The 22,707-nt window shown below is 39.3% G+C and overlaps 1 protein-coding gene across 1 annotated transcript; it reads right to left on the reverse strand.

Moving 5' to 3' along the window:
* Window positions 1–418: 418 nt before the first annotated feature.
* Window positions 419–22,642, reverse strand: NUAK2 (NUAK family kinase 2; the record flags this gene model as incomplete). Its single annotated transcript, XM_081947483.1, has 7 exons — window positions 419–3,406; window positions 6,451–6,583; window positions 6,967–7,086; window positions 8,467–8,532; window positions 10,426–10,577; window positions 13,342–13,462; window positions 22,436–22,642. 7 exons carry the CDS (start codon window positions 22,640–22,642, stop codon window positions 2,268–2,270), a joined length of 1,938 nt encoding a protein of 645 aa, XP_081803609.1. The 3' UTR covers window positions 419–2,267.
* Window positions 22,643–22,707: the final 65 nt, after the last annotated feature.

Below are 22,707 nucleotides of genomic sequence, written 5' to 3' on the forward strand. Positions count from 1 at the left end.
AAATATTCTATTTGCTATCTCTTCTCTTTGGACTCTGCCCTCCCCTACAGAGACCCTTCTGGCAGGGAGTCTAAAATGACTGGCCTGGGCAGGAAACAATAGAAACAGTAACCATCAACATCAACACACAATTCCTTATTATTATTTATTATTATTTCTTGCATAACCATTGCATCAATTTATGCACAGACAAAAAAATTCTGGTCCCACTTTTCTAGAAATTTATCTTTTTCGGATGGAAGAACAATACTTTATAACATAGTACTTTGAAGGTTAACCCAGAAAATACATGACAAGATACTGCATCTGGTACTTTGAATTCAAATGCTACAATATGGACACTTTTGCAGATGGCCTTCTTCCGATTATGAATACACTATATTGCCTTAAAAAAAGAGAATACCTTCTTTATTTTAAAAAAAAATTCTGTCAAATACATATTGGTCAAAAAGGCAGTATTTTTTGTAAAAAAAACAACACACAAATGCAACAGTTCACTACTTTGACAAAAGAACCAGATTTATCTTTCCACAAAAATCCAGAAATAATTAGAAAATAAAGACATTTGTTTTCCTGTTTTTCCAATGTTATCTAGCAAACATACTGGTTTTTTGCAACCCATATATAAAAGGCACAGGCATCTGGAGAAAATATAACAACTGGATTCCTAAAACAGGTTAATTTTTGGACACCCCAGAATGAGGCTGTCTGCCCTTTCCTTCCTTCCAGTAACTTTCAGGAGGGTCACTTCAACAACAAAGAGACCCTCTGGGACATATGGAGAACATCAGGAAGTTCAAAGAAAGGTATCTTCCTATGCGTTAAGTGAATATCTTTTGGGTTCCAAGTCATAGCCTACCATCTTTTCAAAGGCAACTATATTTATTGTAATTTGGAAGGACCTGATGCTTATTTTTTAAAAACTTGCTATGCCTTACTATTCACAAACATGTTTCCCCACTAAACAATTTTCACCTAGCCCTCATTACTTTGACCTTTTAGACTGCATATTCTAGTTCAAACCTAGCTAGCTATACACGCACACATTTCTGGAAACACAAGTGCCTACTTGAAAGCTTCAGGAACAATCATTTTACAACACAGTTGGGTTACAGCAATTATACTTTGGATTCTTTTTGGGCAGGAGCAAAAAAAATGTACCATATTTTAGTCACTTTTTAAATCAAGTTCAAGACAAAGGGCCCTTTTAGCATTCTAAAAAGAAAACCAAAACAGAAATCAGAATAGTGAATTCTGAACTTCTCTATGCCTTTACTATATCCAGATTTTACCAGAGCATCTAACTTCAAAGAAGTCAGTATTTCCTGCATGATTCCCTCCATATATGTTGGTCCTTCACTTCCATTTTCCTCAGCCAGCATGCCTACATCGACTGAAGATTATGGGAATTGTAGTCTAACAGAAGGAAGCCCACGGGGGGGGGGGGGATGTTCTACATTTTATCAACTGTTTTGCTGCTTAACTGAATCTTTTTAGTGAGCCCCCTTTGCTCTGTCTTTTCAATCCAAGTATATTAGGGTAATTAGAATTCTAAATAATATATAGTGCAGATACCCTCCAATGAACCAGAACCTTAGTTGTTCCTTTCCAAGTACCTTGCTTTAATCTTTTTTTTTTCCCTTCAGAGGCATTTCTAACACATTCACTTCTTTGTGCAATTAAAGAAACACAGTGCAAATAATATAATCACTCCAGTCACTAAGATTAGAGATGATCATCAGGGTCTGTTTGGAGAGATAAAGGCTGTTCAAGGAGAATGTTATGGAATGAGTTACTCATGATTCCAGTTGTATTTTTTTGTTGATGGTGTTGGGAGAAAAAAAGTGTGTCCCTTTTAGTCCATTACTCCTGCAGAGAACAGATGCCTTCTCATTCTCTCCCAACCTCCAGTACTCCAAGCCCGTTACACCTTTTTACTTTTTTTCCTACAGCCACTGCCCTTCTATCAACATATTCTTTTTCTCTCTCTCTCTCTCCAAACACACAGCCCTACCCTGTTGTACCATTTTACAGGCAATGTTAAGAATGTAAATGCTCCTTTACATTCTCAAAGAAACAAGGAACATGCAAAAATAAATTAGCCTCCCAGCCCTGTCGGGGTGAAGACAAAGACTCTGCTTCTTTAGTTCTTTATCCATCTGAATGGGAAGTGCAAATTGTTTGGAGAATGCCAGAATCTGGGCTGTAAAACATGTTTGCCACAATTAGCAAACATGTGTCAGTGGTCCTTATTGGCAATGAGTCCATCAGCTTAGTTTCATGCTGATTGTCACAGCCCGTTTGTAGACTTCGGTAACATTATCACAGTCTGCCAGAGAGAAACAACTGTCTGCAAGAGGTTTTTGGCACTGAGTCACTGTCCAGCGTCGGAGTCGGCGGCCCTTGGTTTCCACATCTCCCTCCTCCAGCTGCAAGAGGTCATCTGCAGAGACAGAGCCGCGCATGGAGACCCCTCCACTTCCTGGCATTCGATCAGGCAAATCAAGCTGGTCAAAGGACTCTGTGGAAAGGATGCTGTCTTCACTCACAGCACTGGATGGGCAAATGCGGGAAGCGAGGGACAGCTTGGGCAAGATCAGCTCAGGGAATGTTGGGAGGACTTTGTCAGGCACATCATCAGACTCAGTGCTGCTGGAGGAATACTTGCCATTATGTTTCAAAATACCTTTCCGCCTGGCTTGGTTGCCACTGGAGTTCTGAGTGGAGGAGGAAGTGCCCACAAAGACACTGGCATTGAAGTCTATGTTTTCAGAGTCTAAAACATCTGCAAATTCACTACGCTCTGAAGACGAATAATAGCCAGACTCTCTCTTCGGTGGCTTTTTCAGAATTCCTTTCTTGGGCACTGGAGGAACAGCTACAACATCCGCTGTATGGCAGGCCAAGGATCTGGAGGACAGGACACAAGCTAGCTCAACTGCAGATCTAGTATTGTCTTCTTTCTGCGTATCAAGAGGAGCTACCACCGTTGAAGAAGGACCCTGGGACTTCTCACAAGAGTTTCTCTTTTTCAATATGCCTTTAGGTCTCTTTAGGATTGATTTGGATTGGCTCTCTGGTGCTAGGCCCGTTTCTTGCACAGCATGAGACACGTCATTCTCCTTTTTTGACTTCTTGAGTGAACGCTGCTTCTCCAACGTGACACCTGGGATGTGTTGTTTAAAGAAACAGCGCATCTTGGAGCCATTTTCAAACAGAGGCCTGGAGGAGCGGCGAAGCCAATCTGCAACAGTAGCCAATGGAGATTCATCCTCTCGCAAAGATTCCTGTTCCCCAACTGGTACTTTGTAACCCCAGTTGATCCACCAATGGCTGGCTATGTCCTCAATGGTAGCTCGGCGTTCTGGATTCACCATTAGCATCCATCGGATCAAGCCACAGGCATCTACAAATCAAAGAAATCATATGAGATATACAGATAAGGGGCATGCTTCATTTGGCAGAAGTACTTCCTAATTTTAGCACAAGAGGAAAAGATCCTATTTCAGCTAATGCCCTGGATCTGTATCCACCAGAAGCTTCAAAACTGCAAATATAAGAATATATTTTTATAGATCTCACATTCACAGAAAGGGGTAATTCAGGACATCAAATCTAACCTTCTTCTCAGTGCAAGAATTCAAAGTAAAGCCTCCCATAAGAAGAGCTATTCAGCCCAAGCCTTCCTTAAAACTGTTTCACTGTTAACTCACTATGAAATATTTTACCTAGAAGAAATGGCAAATCAAAAATTGCTCTGAACTAAAGAAGAGCTGATGATTATGGTGGAATGATATATTTTCAAAGGAAACTTGCTAAAGCTTTGAAGAATTTTGTTAGAAGGAATCATAAAAAATGGAAAGAAATCAAGTTCTAGAATATAATTTGAAGGGGCTAAAAATCAAGATTATTAACAGTAAAAGGAAGGAATATAATGTTGGTTTGTTTGATCAAAGTTAAAATAGATATTTTATCTCTGTAACCTTTAATCAACTTTTGCTGATCACAATTAAATTGTGAGGTTTTAAGGACTTGTTTCTAGATAAGAGATATGACATGGGAAGAAGAGATCATTTTTATAGTTGAAGAAAAAGTTATAATCTGTTTGCACAATCGGTAATTATAAGTTAAAAAAAGTATTCGAAGATTTTTGTCTAAGAACTCTCCCCTTATTCATCAAAGTAAAACTTAGATATTAAAGCCTTCGTTAAGAAAAAACTCAAACTCTAAATGTTATACAAGCCTATATATAGAATTACAATTCAGAAATATCTGTTTCTCAAATATAAGATTACTTTTTAGCCTAATGCCCATTCCGACTACTTAATTTGTCATAATATTGCCAGTTCTATGGAAGGAATTACACCCAATTTCCAATGAAAAGCATACAATATCCTGGCAGTGCTTATCAAGCCGACGATATATTTTATGGAACTATATGGTTTGTTAATGTTTAGCAAAGAAATAAACGATTGGAAAGTGATTTAAAGCTTTACAGGTTTTTTTCAGTGTACATAAAATCAATTTCCAGGACTATTGGTTTTTACAGTGTTGGCATCAAATATGAAAGACTGTCTGATCTGATTATTGCATTTATAATAATTTTTAGAAAATGGATTAACTATTTTAGCAATCAGTACTACAGCATCAATATAATATCTTGTGCTAAATGTTGCTAAATGTAATATTTTTGGTGAACTTAGTATTTTATCTGCCACTGTGATCCCCAGAAGCAGCATGCCAGTTGTTCTATTTAAATTCTATACCCATTCAATCATACTGTATTTCACCAGCAGTTTGCAAATAAGCCTCAACAAATGTTTTGAGTTTTTTGCTTTTCAGATTCAGCCGTCTGAGCGTATTCCATTTTGTTTTGTAATTCCTCTAGATTATTATTTATGCAAAGCATCTGAAGAGCTACCCTTCCACAGAAGTAATCCAGCCATAAAATGACATAAACTAATCTGTAATCAAAGTTAAGCAGTTGACTTGGTAATAGAGTTTGAAATGCAGTATGGCCAATCTACTGACAATACAATAGCAGAGTTGGAAGGGACCTTGGAGGTCTTCTAGTCGAACCCTCTGCCTAGGGAGGAAACCCTATACCCTAGCCGTATCAGACAAATGGCTATCCAACATTTTCTTAAAGACTTCCAGTATTGGGGCATTCACAACTTCTGGAGGCAAATTCTGTTCCACTTATTAATTGTTCTGTCAGGAAATTTCTTCTCAGTTCTAAGTTGCTTCTCTCCTTGATTAGTTTGCACCCATTGCTTCTTATCTACCCTCAGGTGCCTTGGAGAATAGTTTGACTCCCTCTTCTTTGTGGCAACCTGAGATACTGGAACACTGCTCTCATGCCTCCCCTAGTCCTTCTTTTCATTAAACTAGACATACCCAGTTCCTGCAACCGTTCTTCATATGTTTTAGTCTCTAGTCCCCTAATCATCTTTGTTGCTCTTCTCTGCACTCTTTCTAGAGTCTCCACATCTTTTCTACATCGTGGCGACAAAACTGAATGCAGTATTCCAAGTGTGGCCTTACCAAGGCATTATAAAGTGGTATTAACACTTCACATGATCTTGATTCTATTCCTCTGTTTATGTAGCCTAGAACTGTGTTGGCTTTTTTGGCAGCTGCTGCACACTGCTGGCTCATATTTAAATGGTTGTTCACTAGGAATCCAAGATCCCTCTCACAGTTACTACTATTGAGCAAGGTACCACCTATACTGTACCTGTGCATTTCATTTTTCTTGCCTAAATGTAGAAGCTTACTCTTTTCACCATTGAATTTCATTTTATTAGATAGTGCCCAATGTTCAAGTTTGTCAAGATACTTCTGTATCTTAAGCCTGTCTTCTGGAGTGTTGGCTATTCCTGCCAGCTTGGTGTCATCTGCAAATTTGATGAGTTCCCCATTTATTCCCTCATCCAAATCATTGATGAAGATGTTGAAGAGTACTTGGGGTACTCCACTGCATACTTCCCTCCATGTAGATGCAGTTCCATTGAGGACTACACATTGACTGCAGTTGGCCAGCCAGTTACGAATCCATCTGGTGGTGATGCTGTCTAACCCACGTTCTTCTACTTTATCTAGTAGTAGGTTATGGTCTACCTTATCAAATGCCTTACTGAAGTCCAAGTAAACTATATTGACGGCATTCCTCTGGTTCACTAATTTTGTCACTTTGTCAAAGAATACAATACTTCCTTCTTTTATTACACTTAATCCTTGGGCTTTTTGAATTATAAAGTTTTCTCTGCCACTAATTTAATATCTTGTTTTCAGTTCTTCCTGGAATCACATGAAATAGAAATGTAAGCCTTGGAAAAATACTCATTTTTATTACTGCAATAAAAACAGTACTCAAAGTGGTATGTGATTAATAAAAATAGAGTGGAATTATTTCCTAGGCAGAAAACCCTTCATCCGATTTCAATTTACCTGAAAGTTTGGTGGGCTCTTTGTAATCTCCTCTTGTAATCTGTTTTACCAGTGTCTTGTAATCATGGCTATCAAATGGCATCGTGCCATGGATCAAAATATAGAGAAGAACACCAAGAGACCAGCTGTCAACCTGCAGATATAAAAGCCAACTGTTAACTTGCAATCAGTCTACCCAAGGAATGAAACTCTTCCTTGATCTTTATGTTGGCAACCACTATTCACATCAGGAAGTGCAAATAAAAATGTCTTGCCCTGATCATTGCCAATAAAACAACAATGTCATTCTTTCAGGGTGTATCCTGGCTATAAACTGCATGGTAGTTTCTGGCCATCAGTTTGTTCTTAAGCATCCAATGGGTTTATTAAAAGCAATATGCATGACCAGGTGCATAATCTTGCAAAAATTACGTATTCAGTGGGAAAAGCCAGGAGTTTCTGCTATGTGGTTTGCAGCCTGAATAGTATTAATGCTTCTCCAGTACTGGGGAATTTTTATTTAATCAGTTCTCTTACCTCAGGTCCTTTGTAAGGCCTTCCATTAACTATCTCAGGAGATGCATAGAGGGGACTGCCACAGAAGGTTTGAAGAAGCCTATCTTGTTGGAAAACATTGGAAAGGCCAAAGTCTGCAATCTATAAGGAGGAAGAATGATCTCAGATTAATTCTGTTTAATTCTATCAGAAAAAAATATTGCTCTCCAACCCCAAATCAATTAGAATTGTATTTTTACTGAAAGCCTTTCAGTTTCTGCATTGTCCACATAAACACAGTCCTAGATTTAGAGTTGTCCGATCATCCAGACCAGGGGTCCCCAAACTTGGCAACTTTTAAGACTCCCAGAATTCTCCAGTCAGCTGGCTAGAGAATTCTGGGAGTTGAAGTTCACAAGTTTTAAAGTTGCCAAGTTTGGGGACCCCTGATCCAGACAGTACGGCACATATATTCAAAGTTTGCAATTTGACAACAGCTTATTGTTTGGGTAATATAAATTGGGGCCTAGGCCCAGCAACACGTTAAAGGAAAAGGATCAAAATGAGCAAGGTGGCAACCACAGAATCACAACGGAAACCCTACTGTTATGTGTGTGCAATGTTGACATAATCTGGTGCCCTCAATCTGTGCTTAATTACAAATCCTTTATACCCAATATCACACTTGCCATCTTGGCTAATTGTGATAAGATAATGAATCATTCTCAGATACACAACTGAATCGTTTGTCTAAAAAATGTTTCAAAGTCTCCTTTACTGCCTCACAAATGTCTTTCTTTTCTTGTTCTTAAACAAACCACATAATTTTCTTTTTGTATTCTATTTTGCCAAGAGTCACCTTGTACTTCCATTCTGCGTTATCAATCTGCTTGTTTAGCAGAACAGAAGATAAGCTAAACTTCTTGGCGACTAGTTGTTTTTAATCTTTTTTTTTTGTTAAAAGGAGTCAAGTAATCCACACACAAATAGTCAAATCAAAGGTTTGTATAACACCATCTTTTAGTTTTTTGAAGACATAAAAAAAAAGGAAGGAGTCATATTTCCCTTCCGAAACTCTGAAGTCTATTAGATGTCAGTGGATAAAGTGGAAGCATCAGTGCCTGAAGCTTGAAGGCACAGAATGTAGCAACCTTGCTAAAAGTAGCCAATTTTAAAGCTGACTGCTTGTGAATCTTAGTCATGTTTTGAATTCTACAAAATAAGGGAACATTGTCAAGCTATAAATATTCAGTCTTGCTGCCTAACTAGCCAAATCTGCAATGACGTCGTGCAAACTCTTAAGATGATTTAGAACATTTTCACACTGGAAGGCTTAACATACCAGCATCTCCACTAAAATCCATCCTGCCAATATAAATATCTGCATTTGTGGAGGAGGATTGAGAAGTGGGGTATTCATCACATATTATCCAAACATTTCAAAATTGCTGTTTTAAATTGCCCTTCATCGTATTTTAAGTTCTTCAATAACTACCATAGGAAGAAGTGCTCAAATGTAATTTCAGGCCAATTCCAACTTACCTTGATGTTTCCATTTGCATCCAAAAGAATATTTTCTAACTTCAGATCTCTATGAACAATTCCATTCTGTTGGGGGGAAAAAACCAGAAGCCTGTTTATTTTTTCCTCTTAGAAGAGGGAACAAAGACCTTAGTTCATCCCATCTAACTGTGTGTCATGTATTAGCATTTTGCTTAAATATTTATTTTTCTATGAAGCAAAATACTAAGCCACCACATAGAGGTACAGATGTAAGTGAAACATAGACACATCGTATGCATACTAAGTAAAGAAGGCGGAGTAATAATATGGAATTCCTGCAGTCTTACCAATGCAACCCACAGATGAGAACTAAAGCCCTAGAAGCCTCCTGCTAAGAACTATTTTGTACCACTGAATAAAAATGCTTCAAATCTATAATTTTCTATGCAATAAACATGTTGAATGTGCAACTGTATGGGAATGGTAGTAGTAGAACTTCCTGCACAATTGTTATTAGGTAACATAGATGAAATCACAATGAAGTAAAACCCTCCCAATAATGTCTGCAGGATGCTTTGGTGACATATTTCCTTTTGCTACTTTGCTAGTTCCCCTAATAGAGTGATGTGGCAAAATGCAGATTTCCTAACTAGTACATTTCTTTGCAAAGAGCAAGTTGTTATCACTTTCCAACTGTGTCCTAAGACAATGGAATTAGTTGCAAAGGAATGCAGTACGTTCCCACCGACTGCCCACACTCATCTATAGCCCTTAACATTCCTAGAGCCCCAGCATTACTTCCTGAGTTACTTCTATTTTTTCCCCTTTCTTCCAAGAACAAAGCTTGCAAAATAAGACCAGTAAACGTCTAGAATTCCAGACTGACAAGCTCTATTTGAAGCAGGTTGTCCAAATTGTACCTTAGTCTTGTTACATTAAGCTTTCCCCTTGACTTTCAAGTGCCATTAGCTTTGAATACAAAATGAATGGAAGCAGGTGTTTCCCAATATAACAAGTGACTTATGTTTGGCATGTAATTTGAAAGCTCTGGGCAAATTAATGCAATTGTGGCAAGGTATTCTTTCTAAAGATGATTGCTCAGGCTCCATTACCTTGAAGAGAGCTCATTCTCAATGATGGAAAAGTTTGCTATCTGTTCTCTTTCCCATTAAACACCCAAACAAAACAGGAAAGTGGGGAGGTAGGGTTTGCTGTATTTATAGGACAGCACAATCTAGGTTTCCCTAGTACCCTTCTGTAAGTAAAGGAAAAATCAAGACTTACATTATCACGTTTTTAATCCACTATAACGTCATGCCAATATGATTTTCCTGAGGGTAAACCTGAAATTCATACTACTCTAACCATCCTTATTGAGAAAGCCTACTGCCTTAAGCAGTACCCCAAATCCAGCAGGCGAAAATCACACCACCTTATAATTTTGACTTGCTAGCATAGTTTTCCACTGTAAATGTGTTTCCTAATACAGCTTCTCACAGTTGCCTCCCTAGGACCAGATGGGACATTTCAGCTAACACCACCATCAACTAGTTTGTGCAGATGTTGTACGTAACAGGAATCTTAATACACAATCCTCCCCCCCCCCCCACACACACTTTGAGGAAGATGTCCACTTTCTAATGTTTACATCCTCCATAACGGAAGGCGAAAACTCATCCTCCTATGAAAGCTAGGAATGAGAACGAAGTTCAATTCCGCTCCCCATGTATATAAATGGCTAAGGACACCAGCCAACAATGTTATTAATTAGTCCACATGGATGTATTCCATAATAATTAATATATAACTAATATAGCATTACACTGCTAGAAGGGAAAACTGAAAGAAAAAAATCCTCTTGTGCTTTTGATAGATTATGATATTCAAATAAGGTAATTATGTTTCAGCTTTCAACCATCTTAAATAACTAGATGTAAAACGTGGAGATGAAAATATCAAATGGAAATATTTAGAGTTTTTTTTTTCATTTTCACTAACCTTATGACAATAATAGATTGCCGACACCACTTGCCTGAAGAAGTGCCGAGCTTCCTGCTCCGTCAATCTCTGACGCTCACTAATGTAATCATAAAGATCTCCTTTGCTGGCATATTCCATCACAATGACAATCTTGCTACTGTTTTCAAATACTATATAAACAAGAACAGAGGAAAGGTTAGGGACAATTATAAAGAAGAATTCTAGATATCTTAATGCCAAATTCTTCTAATAATAAACCTGTCACTTTAGTTCCTGCCCTAACCTGCAAATTTGTATATTTGTGCAAATGTATGGCCAAATAGTTTAACACTGCTGCGGTATGTACTGTAGCAGGCAAATTAGATTTAGGTTTAACGAAATTCCAGTTCGGAAACATCATGAGCTGCAACTAAAACAAAATTTTAGTCGCAGACCATACCACCCGCCAAAGAATTGAGGGATCAGTACATGGATAGTCTCTTTTCATCACTGAATATAATAATGGTTTAACTTTAGAACAGGACCAGATTATTTCTTTTACCAATTTGTATGTTGCCTTTCTTGATTCTGGACTACAATACTATCGGTAGCAATAAAACAATTAAAAAGTTAAGATGGTTTGACCAAAGCTCGGCCCATTTTTCATGTCTGACACATAAAAAATACCGTGTTTCCCCGAAAATAAGACAGGGTCTTATTTTCTTTTTACACACAAAATATAGCTCGGGTTTTATTATGAGGGGAGGGTTTATTGTTTTGGGGTTGCCAGGCAGCTGCTCTCTTGCGAGCGGGCTCCCAAAGAGCCGGGCACAGCCTCATGGACGAAGGGCTGTGTTGCGCTGTCGCAGCAGCACAACACAGCAGCCATGAAGCGACCACACTCATGAGCAGCAACCCGACAAACCCCCTTTCCAGCTGGCCACAGCGCCATTCACTGACCTAGGGGTATCATCAAGCCGCGTGAGCATCTGTTCGCTGCCCGGCTCCCGCAGCCTGATGCCTTCGAAATGCCAGTGAATGATGCTCTGCATGGTTGGAGAGGGGGGTTGCGCGAGTCAGGGGACCTCTGCATGGCTTTTCCTGCGGCTTCCAAACCGAGTCTTCTGGCAGTGGCCGCTCTGGACATACGCTCTATGGTTGTGGGCCAGCTTCCGGTAGAGCGTACAACCAAAGAGCATACACCCAGAGTGGCCACTGCCGGAAGACTCAGTTTGGAAGCCGCAGAAAAAGCTATGCAGCAGCAGCGGCAGCAGAAATCCCCTGGCTCCACGGAGAGAGCTGGGCCAGGGCATTGTGAGGCTGGGAGGCATGCAAGCAAGAGCGGAACAGCCGCTTGCGCAATCCCTCTCTCCAGCTGTGCAGAGCATCATTCACTGGCATTTCGAAGGCACCAGGCTGCGGGAGCCAGGCAGCGAACAGAGACTCACGCGGCTTGGTGATACCCCTAGGTCAGTGAATGGCGCTGTGTCCGGCTGAAAGGGGGTTTGTCGGGTGGCTGCTCGTGAGTGTGGTTGCTTCATGGCTGCTGTGTTGCGCTGCTGCGACAGCGCAACACAGCCATTCACCCATGAGGCTATGCCCGGCTCTTTGGCAGCCCGCTGGCAAGAGAGCAGCCGCCTGGCAACCCCCTTCTTCAGCTGGGCACAGAGCCGTTCACCAACCTAGCGGTATCCCAAAGGCACTAAGCAACACAATCACCTTTGCCTCCCCCCCGGTTCCCGCGGCTTGGCACCTTCGGGATACCGCTAGGTTGGTGAGCGGCGCTCTGCCTGGCCTGAGGTGGGGGGTTGTCCAGGGGGCTTATCTGCAGGGGAGAGCTTATATTTTTGTCCACCAGAAAAATGTGGCATGGCCTTATTATCAGGACATGTTGTAATTTCGGGGAAACATGGTAAGTGAAGTTTTGATGGCAGAATCACGGCCACACATCATGATGTTTTTGACCACATCCCCAGATACCCCTGCAATAATCAGAATGATACTTTTGAAATGTTAACTTTTCTATTTCTTGTTTAACAATACAACACTTTAAGATCTTTCACCTAGTCGTGCCTTCATGATATTGTACATAGTACCTATACAATGAACAAAGAAGTTAACCAGACTCAAAGTTCTTTAGTCTCAAAATTACAAGAATCAACTGGTGTTCAGAACATGTACAACTTGTTTTGTACACACACACACACCAAAAAAGAAAAAGAAAGAAAGAAAAGAAAAGAAAGAAAAAACAAGGAGCAAATACGAACAGTACTGAAAAGGGCAATGGGAGATTTTCAGTGTTGCTGTGTTTCACTTATCCAGCTGCACTTCAAGCATTGTGTTTAAAGGGCAAAGAATAGCATTTATTTATGTGTAAAAACTGGAAACATGGCCAGCACTGCTTGAAGAGAAAATCTTAATATTTTTTCCCTCTACATACTATGTAATTGGCCTCCTAATCAAGACTGACCAAACCAGTTTAAACTCTTCCTGGGCATTGCCCTGAGATGTTTTTATACTTTATACTGCCACATTTCCAGCTTGTGCCAATATGCAACAGTAAAAAGAAAAAGGAAAGTTCTTTACCAAGTGTCTCTTTTAGAACTTTCTACCCTTGTAAATGCAAGAGGTCTATTAAGCCACAGATCAGATGAGTCAATCTTTAACCATCTGTTTCAATAAATTATAATCTGCCTAGAAAGTTTGGCAATTGAGGCAATTCAAAGTACAGCATATGTATAAATAAATCATTCCTCTACAATATATTGATTTAGCTACCTGTTCATATTCTGCAAATGCAGCATTAAGCAGCTTTGGAACTATAGAGATAAAAAACGTTCCCTGTCTTAAAAATAGCTACAATTTCTAAAATTCCATTCCCCCCCCTTCTGAATAGTGAAGGGCCTAAAAAACAAGTAGATGGATTTAATTTAAACTTAAACAAACAATTCTTACCTTCATGAACAGCAATGATGTGGGGATGATTGAGAGAAGACATGATTTCAATTTCCCTTCGAATATGGAGAAGATCCTGCTCATCCTTGATTTTATCTTTCCGGATAGACTTGATAGCAACCTGGAAATGCAATTTTCCCCAAATTAACAGTGAAGCAATCTTTCTAAATGTAAAACGTGTCAATGCACTTCTTGATTTTTTTTTTAAAAAATATTAATTTGTACCCCACCTTTATTGTGCATCGCTTCAAGTGCACACAGTAATGCTTTTCTTTCCTATTTTTCCCCACTATAACAATTCTGCGATGTAAAAATTGGACTGAGAAAGAGTGACTGGCCCAAATTTACTCAGCAGGCTTTCATGCCCAAGGGAAGACTAGAAGTCATGCTCTCTGTTTCTAGTCCAGCATCTTAACCACTACCCCAAAAATTGCTTCTTACTTTGCTTTTATTTTGAGCCCTGGAACTAACATCCTCCATTTGGAAGCATACATTTTGAGAATTCTATGGTTTTAATATTTTTTCTGTGATTTATCTCTGCCTCAATCCGAAGGTTCTTTAGGTCCTTTTTATTGAATTAGTTCAGTGCTTAAAGATTTCTGTGTTTATGATGTTAAGTTTTTTTTTTTAAGGGTTAAGAAATGCAAGAATTTATCTGCTAACCACAAAGATGTCAGCACACTGGCACTTGAAACATTTTGGTTAAAGATCCTCTTAAGAAAAGGACTTTTCATTTTTAAATTAAACATCTTTTGTTTCTCTTTAAACAAAGTATCTGCTTGGTTCTTTTCAAAGCAGCAACTTTGCACAGGCTTAATACAGAGCAGGAGTTTGGTGTTTTGGTAGAATTCTTGCAATAAAACATAGCTAGTGAATGGAAAGTGAGCAGAGCACATGACTCTAAATGTTTTATTTGCTGCAAATGAAAACATTCTGTTATCCTCAGCCATCCATTATGGCTGAAAATAAGTCACTTGGTCAGATTTTTTTTTTAAAAAAAAAGCTTGGCACCGAAATAAAGCCATAATAATAATAATAATAATAATAATAATAATAATAATAATAATAATAATAATAATAATAATAATAATAATAATAATAATAATAATAATTTTATTTGATTAGCCGCAACCCTCTCCCGAAGGACTCGGGGCGGCGTACAATCAAAACAGATAAAATACAGATAAAGACAAACATATATACATAAAGAACAAAGACATATACATAAAGTTCCAGGTACTATTTTCTCTTCTGAACGGATACATTTAAAAATAATAAGGAACACAGAAGTTCCTCCAACATAGCCAGCTAGTCAAAATGCTGCAAATCTGAAATAACAGAAGCAAACTTTATAAAAGACTGCTATGGATTGCTTTATTATGAAAATTCTTTTCCAAGTAAAAGAAGGAGAGGAGAGGGAAAGTGAGCACGCTAAAGAATAGATGTAGTTAATCCTCTTTCAAAGAGATTGTGAAGACAATGCATGTCTTGGGTTGAATTTTCAACAGAATCCGGCACAACCTCCATATCGTCCCTCAGACAAGAATGCGGAACAGCATTAATCCTGTAAAAGGATCCTGGAAGACACATAATACTAAGTCTCCTGGCAACAAGGAAAGGGAGGCCTAGTCCTGCATCCCAAAGGCAGAAATGTTAGAGCTCTCCTATCCAGCCACAATGAACTCAAATTCCTTCTTTGCTATAAAGAGAGGGGGGGGGGGGGGGCAGAGAGCATTCAACTCTTCCCAAAGATGACGGTGTATTTTAAGGCATGTTCTTCAGTCCACAGCAACAAAATCGTTTGGACTCCCAACTAAACTAGTGGTAGAATGAAAAGATGGATAACCTGCTAGGTTGAATCTTAACTTGGAAGTCTAAAAAGCAAATTCACTGTCCCTTCTTGCTAAAGAAAGAATAGTTTTATCAGTCACCTGAGAGTCAGTGTACGCAGATATACATCTATTTTTGTTTCAAAGGGGTTACAAGCAAAACAGAGGTATATGATTTTGCCTTGGTACTAATGTGAATATTATTCTTCATTTCATGTGAAACTGTTTTCAGGAAACGCTAAGCAGTGAGAAGATATTCATCTAATACTTGCACATTAATGTTGGCCACTTTTCCACTGGGGGAAAAGAATCTTTGATTCCTTCCTTGGAAGAATGGCTAATTAGATAATGGGAATATTGGTCTGATTTAAGAATAACATGTTACACTGATAACGAATTTAATCCTAACTGAAAACTATTGTTGGATTTTAATGTTATATATGGATTTGTGCTGCATCCAAAATTCAGCTTCTGTTACAGATAGAATTATGTCTTCATTCGATCTATAACTTTCAGTACTTATCTAACTAATTATTTACTTTTTTATAGCTTTTTTAGTGATTCAAATTACCTTAACAGAGTATGTTCACTCGAAAATTCAATAAGAATAAGAATTGGTATCCTATTTCCCAATATGTTTTATACCTTTCCTACATCTTTTTCTGTACATTCTTTCTAGTTTTTAAATAAAATAATAAACTAAAAAAGAGGTTGTCCACTTGCCATACATGAATTGTCACACTGGGATCATCGTCATAGCCTTGCTGTCTGATCCCTCATTGCATCCTCACCATTTCCTTCCTCTTTATGATGTGCTGTTGTTTTTTTAAAGGGAAGGATATGTATTTCCAAAATATAAACCAATTATATGAACTCAAGAGATATATTTATCTGTCATGAATCATCTCTTGCAACAAAAAGATCAAAGAGGTTAGAAGTAGGCCTGCCTGTGCAAGGAATACACTCCCCCCCCTGCAAACTGGGAACTACATCTAGTGTGAGTGGTATGTAAGGATCCATACTTTCAAGAACTGACATGAACCCTTCCCAATATCTGAATTAAATAATATAGATTCTAAAATAATTTAGAGCATGATTTCCTATCACAAAAGATAACGAAAAGAGATAAAAGAAACTGAAGAAAAGACTTTCTACCTACACATTTCGTTTCATTCATTATTTGGCAGCCTTTCCCAAAATCATGTCTTCTAGATTAAAATGTTCTACCCAATTAACATGTCTTAATGAAAAACTTGTTTTAAAAACTATAGGAGTTAATTAGTTTATTTCAAAGGGAATGGGGCAGGGGGAGACACAAATGAACAACTAGTGCAAGAGAAGACTGGAAATAATCATGCAAAAGTTTTAACACCAATAAGTACATGGGCAATGAACTGCATCTCCAGTGTCAAAGATTCTGAGAATGTGATCCAAAATATCTGTAGATCAGCAGCTCTCCTCTCTGCGGTTTATATTGTGCAGAACTACAATATAAGCATAAGCTTCTTTCATTAAATGGCCTTTGTGTTAGGTTCAAGGGTTCAATCTCCAGTTCTTCCCACTTCACTGCCTCATCATTTGGATAAGCTTCTGGAATGTGCATCACTGGTGGGCAAAGTGTTTCCTGGTAAACTAGCAGTTGCCTTTTCTAACCTATAAAAGTCCTCCTCCCATCCACTTCTTAAATCTAAACCCCAACTTGCACTCCTAACTGACTCAGAGGTCTGAAATGTTTCTTCAAAGCTAGGCAGAATCGTCCTTAGAAGTTTAGAAAGGTTGCCTAAAGTGGTCAGAGCTGCTAATGCTGAAGCACCACCGTGTCTTCATTCTGAGGACATTGTCCAAGATGCATCCCTCAGAAAAAAGATACCTCTATGAAAACTGCCCAGAATAAAGGGACAAATACACTTGGCTAATGCTCTGTCTTATCAGGACAATCCTAAAAGCTACAAGCGGCAAAGCCGTTGTTCATATTTATTGCCTATTCTGATATCTTCAACGTGCATTGGGACCAGGGGTGAAATGTTCTGAAGTCTACTATCGGTTTGCTTCGTGCATGCCCGAAGCAAACTGATAGCAGACTTCAGAGCATTTCACCCCTGCTGCGAAGGTAAGTAGAATAGCGGGTTGGGGGTGGGGACAGGTGTGCTGCGCGATTTAGATTCGCTAGAAAGCAGGATTTCCTGCTTTTTAGGAATATAAATTATGTGGCACAGCTGATTGTCGGAACTTTTTTTAAACTTTTTTTTTTACCATTTTTTACTACTGGTTTGGGCAAACCGGCCCAAACCAGTAGCATTCTACCCCTGGTTGGGACACAGCTTTCATCATCCTGAATCAACACAACTATAGGCTGTACTGTTTGCATGTTCTGAGAACTGTAATCTCACATATAAGAGACAACAGTTTAGCAGACTGGAATTGTTGTTGTTTTACTTTTCCTGCTACAAATTACATAGTAGTATATCTTTCTATGGAATTTTACTGTTACCTACAATATGCTGTTAAGACTCAAATTTTATGCTTTGTATCTATCTCCTTTCCCTGCCCGACACAGCATTTAACTATGCAGTCCTAAGTCATACGACTTCCTTTTTCACTCTAAATTAAACATATATCTCTAGAAAAACTCAACATACAATATTGAGGGTAAAGCATTGTAAAATGTTTGATGACATACATGCAAGAATAATCAATATTATAGACCTTGACTGGTTTCTACTGAATCTACTCCATTTGACTCTAGATGGAGGGTGTGACTATGCGCAGGTGGAACATTGGCAAATGGGTTTAAGACAATCAGCCCCATATTCTAGTTAAAGACTAGGTTAGAATATAAAACCATTTTGTAGAATACAGCTGCAAATTATGATTGCAGGTGGACAATCTTTATCGCCAGTCAGCTTTTTTTTTCACTGTTACAATTTGGTCTGAGCGCTCATTTCAAATATGACTTTAATTATGGTTTTAATGAGAAAAGAGATCTTTAAAAGGTAATAAAAGTTTGCCAGCTGTGTGAGAATGAGTTCCACATTCTATGCATTGCCTTATTCCTAAGAAATCATGACTTAAATCCGGTTGTCAAAATCCTTTGTATTTGCTGCTATCCTGGGTATTGGTGGGGTGGATAATTAATTTATTTGGGGGGGGGGAAATCACCCTCCTTTTTCTTTCTTGCACAGCTCAATCCCTTGATTGTAAGTACTATATTCTGTTAGTAAAACTATAGAAATCCAGACCTACAGTTTGCTCTGGCAGAGAGCCAAGGACTAAAAGCTATTCTCTCTAGCTTATAGATACAAAATAACAAACTGAAATGGAAGCCAACAGGCTTCACCATGGATGCACTGGGTAGTTTCATATGCACTTTCTAAGAGAGAAAAAACCAAGGTACTCAAATTTCTTTACATAAGCAATTCAGGGTAGTTACAATAGGAATAGTTTTCAAAAGCAATGGAAAGTAGTAGAACATTTTTTTTTAAAAAAATGAATGTATAAAAGTTGGTTAAATGTTTCAGCTACATCCATGTTCTATGTTGATTTCAAGTCTTGATTTCTACACTGGTTTGAATTTATTTTGTTTTTTATCAGATACATTACTGAGCAAACTTTTTTGGATTTATTTGAAGTCTAAATCTAAACATAGTAAGGGAAAGTAATTTGACAAGACCATCACTAGGGTTAAATTAACTGAATCAAGATAGAGAATTTTGGGAATGGCAGTTCCAATACATCCAAAGGCCTTCAAGTCTTATTATTTATCTGATTAGATTTCATGATTGCCCATCCCCATATCAACTCTGGGGTGGCTGACAATATAAAAAATAAATACAAAAAGATAAAATATGATGATGTAACAAATACATCTAATAAGGGGGTCTCATCTACCCTACCCCACGATCTGGGAAAACAGACAGGTCTTCAAGGCTTTCTAGAATGTCATCATGGTAGGATTTTGCAGGGACAAGATTCCAGGTGTGTGTCAAAGAATCTACTTTCTGGGTCCTGAAAAATGACACTATTTAATCAAGGAGAGCTAGAGAATGCCCACTCTAATGGCTCTTACCAGTCAGGCAGACACCATTGGAGATTGAAGGTCCTTCAGATAACCTCGGCTCTCCGTGTCACATAGAACTTTACAGGTGATAACCAGCACCTTGAATCACACTCAAAAGCACATTGGCAACTAGTGCAGCTCATGAAGTAGGTGTGTCATGCAAGCATGCCTAGGCAGGCCCCCACTGCTTACACTATTGTATTCTTGACCAGTTGATGCTTCTGAGTGGTCTTCATGGATAGTCCCATGTAGAGCACACTGCAACAGTTGAATCTTAAGATGACAGTGGTGTGAGTAACTGAAGGGCTGCCTGATCCAGGAGGGGCACAATTGGCTCATCAGATGGAGTTGTGCAAAGGCTCTCCTGGCCATAGCTGCCATTTGTAGGTTGGGGAAAGCTGATCAATACAATTAACAACAAGATGTATCCTCTGAACAGAGGTGTCAATTATCATGTACAACTTGTTCAACTGAAAGCAGAGGCAAGAGTGATAATCAAAGCTATGATTTGAATTAAGATAGGAGATACATCATTAATTAGAAGCACTTATACAGTACTGCAATATGAATATTTCCCAAGATGCTGGCTTTGGAATAAAAAGATAAAGACTTAGTCAAGTCATGCTAAGCTTTTGGGGATTACTGAGGACTTCCATCTAGTTTTCTTGGCAACAACACAGAATTGATTTGTCATTGCCTGCTTCAAGAATGTTTGATTTCTCAGAAAAAGAAAGAGATAAAAGTAGCTTACTAGGATGTGGATTCAAGTTTGACTAACCTGGGCATGGTGCAAAAAAGAGGTCAAGTTGTACTACTTGCTATTTTTGTTGGTAAGCTTATAATATTTATTCTTTCAGGCTAGTATAAACATGTAATCTCTCCTTTCATAGAGAAACAAGATCTGTGACTTCAGTCAGCATGACTCGAACTGTTTACTTCCCACATTGGCCCAGCTTACTAATGCTCCAAACCAATGGTGCTGCCATGGATAATTTATTCCTAAACTTTAGGCTTTTGTCAATCCTGCTTAAGCAATATATCTTATGTAGGGGTTTATGGAGAGACAAACAATACCATCATGATGAGTTCTTTCAACAAACTACAGTATTCTACTGAATGAAAGCCAAGACACTGGCTTTAGGGCAAATTTACACTGTGCTTACATAACCGCCCAATGCACATTCTTGTAGCAATGCTAATTTACACAGGAAAAACAAGGTTTAAAGGAAGATATCAGAGACCTTTGGATCTTGATCTTCTGGATACTGTACCTACCCCACCCCTTAACTTCCAGCCAATAAGACTATCTTTCAGTATTTCAAGTGAGGCAAACAGTACACAGGCAGGAAATTCATGCCAAAATCAATAACATTAAAAAAAAGTTGAAGAGTGGGGAAGAAATAAACATAGAAGCACAAGATGGCCATCTTCCCCCCCCCCATTCTTTTAAAGGGGAAGCATCAACAACTCTGGCAAAATCACCCATAGAATATCCTCAGTCCACCAAAGGCCACTGGCTCACAAACACTATCATCAAAATGAAAAACCATGCAGGGAGCTTTGCAAGAGCACTCTAATTTATCACCCTTGCTCTGATGTAATTGCCCTTAATCCTATCACTCTTTCTCACTAGCTAGAATGATTTAAAGGAGGCATGAGAAGTCTGGCAAGCCTGCCTTTAATTTGCATGGGCCTGTCTCACTGCATGTTAATTCGCATTGTTAAAGTATATTTTGATTTAACACACTGTGCAACTTTTGCACTATTTCTTGCACTACTGCATTAACCTAGAATCCAATTCCTTATCCAATAAGCTGGGCCACTTACATAACAAATGCTGTAAAATCCATTGTGATCCAACCAAACAAAAGCTAATTTATGTATGTCTGTGTGCATCTTTAAATCAGTGTTGACTCCTAGTGTTTTAAAGGTATCCTACATTTAGCTTTATGCCTTTTCAACAGAAACAGGGAAACATTTGCTTAAAGCTACCAGCACAGACATCTTTAACCCAACTGAAATGTGTAGACCTCACTCATGGGTAAACATTGATAATATCTGGAAGGGAACTGCAGATTAATCCAATACATTGTTGTAAAAAAAAATTCTTCTGCAAATAGTATAACAATTAGTGTGCAATATAATTAAAATAATGAACCATTATGCAATCCCATTTCTCTCGCCGGCTTTCCGGGTTTTTTTTCTTGCAAGACTGCTAATCTCCCCCCCCCTCCATCAGCAAACCCTGCAGGGTGTAGGTTCCTAATTACTTTCACTGTGCAGCAAAACGCCTCCCCTCTCCAGCCAAAAGCCCTCCGCAGTCAATAGCTTTGCCAGTTGAGCTACAGCAGCCAGTGAGCCCTGTGCTGTTTACCGGGGAAGGGGGAAAAAAGAAGGGAAGGAGGAGAGATCAACCCTCATTACATCAGCTGCAAGGGATCACCAGCCACGGCTACGAAACCACAGCATTCTGTAATGCTAAGGAAAGGGAGGAGGGACAGATTGCCGTTACATGGGACTACACAAACTGGAGGACAAAAACAGAAGCTAAACCCTACAGACTAAAGCTAGGAAGGCAGAGGGCTTTCCTTCACTTGCAAGTCCAGACGCAGGCAAACAAATAGCGGGAAAATTCAAAAGAACCCTTGGATGGACAGATTTCCTTAAGGTTATCCATAAAAAAAAATCCGTAAGAGGGAGACAAGGCAAGGATTCTGACTGGGTCAGAAAAGAAAAGAAATTAAATGTAGGAATAATAAACACGTGATAGCTTCTCTTTCTGATTGCTATATTGCTAGCGCGACTTCATGCAGGTTTATTGAAAAGCAAAGTTTCTCCGCGCTGCAAACAAGCCGAACAGCAAGCAACCTTGCAGGCAGGTTCCTGGAATCAAAGGCTTGTAACCTCAATAGACGCGGAGCACGTCTGCACAGGTCACTTCGGAGTTTCAATTTCCAGCTGCCTCCGCATCAGGCGCACACCAGTATACTGTTAAACCGGACGCCTTCTCTAACCAGGCGCACAGAATAGAAGCGAGGCTGGGACCTCACGACCCCCCCCCCATCCTCTCTGCCAGCAGGATCCCCCGCCCCCTGCCCTACCACCCCCGGGACGGGGAAGCCGGGTCGATAACCCAGCCGAAAGGCAACAGATGAGAGCAAGTTGGAATTAAAAAAAAAAAAAACCCTAACGCGCTCATCCTCCTTACCAGCTTGCCGGATCGCTCCCTCGCCTTCTTCACTTTGCCGTAGGTGCCTTTGCCCAACGTCTCCAGGAACTCGTAGCGATGCCGCAGGTTGTGCTTGTGGTAGTGCCGCTTTACCGCTTGCTTTTTCACCGGCGCCTTTGGGAAGTGGAAGAGCCCCTCTCTGAACGGGGAGACCGCCGGAGCCTCGCAAGGCGGGACACGCTCCATTGCCGCCCCGCGAAGCCGACGCGCCACTTCAACGACCGCCGGCCGACTAGAATCCTAGAGCCGGC

Source organism: Natrix helvetica (assembly GCF_964273705.1).
Source record: "Natrix helvetica genome assembly, chromosome: 3".
Taxonomy (NCBI): domain Eukaryota; kingdom Metazoa; phylum Chordata; class Lepidosauria; order Squamata; family Natricidae; genus Natrix; species Natrix helvetica.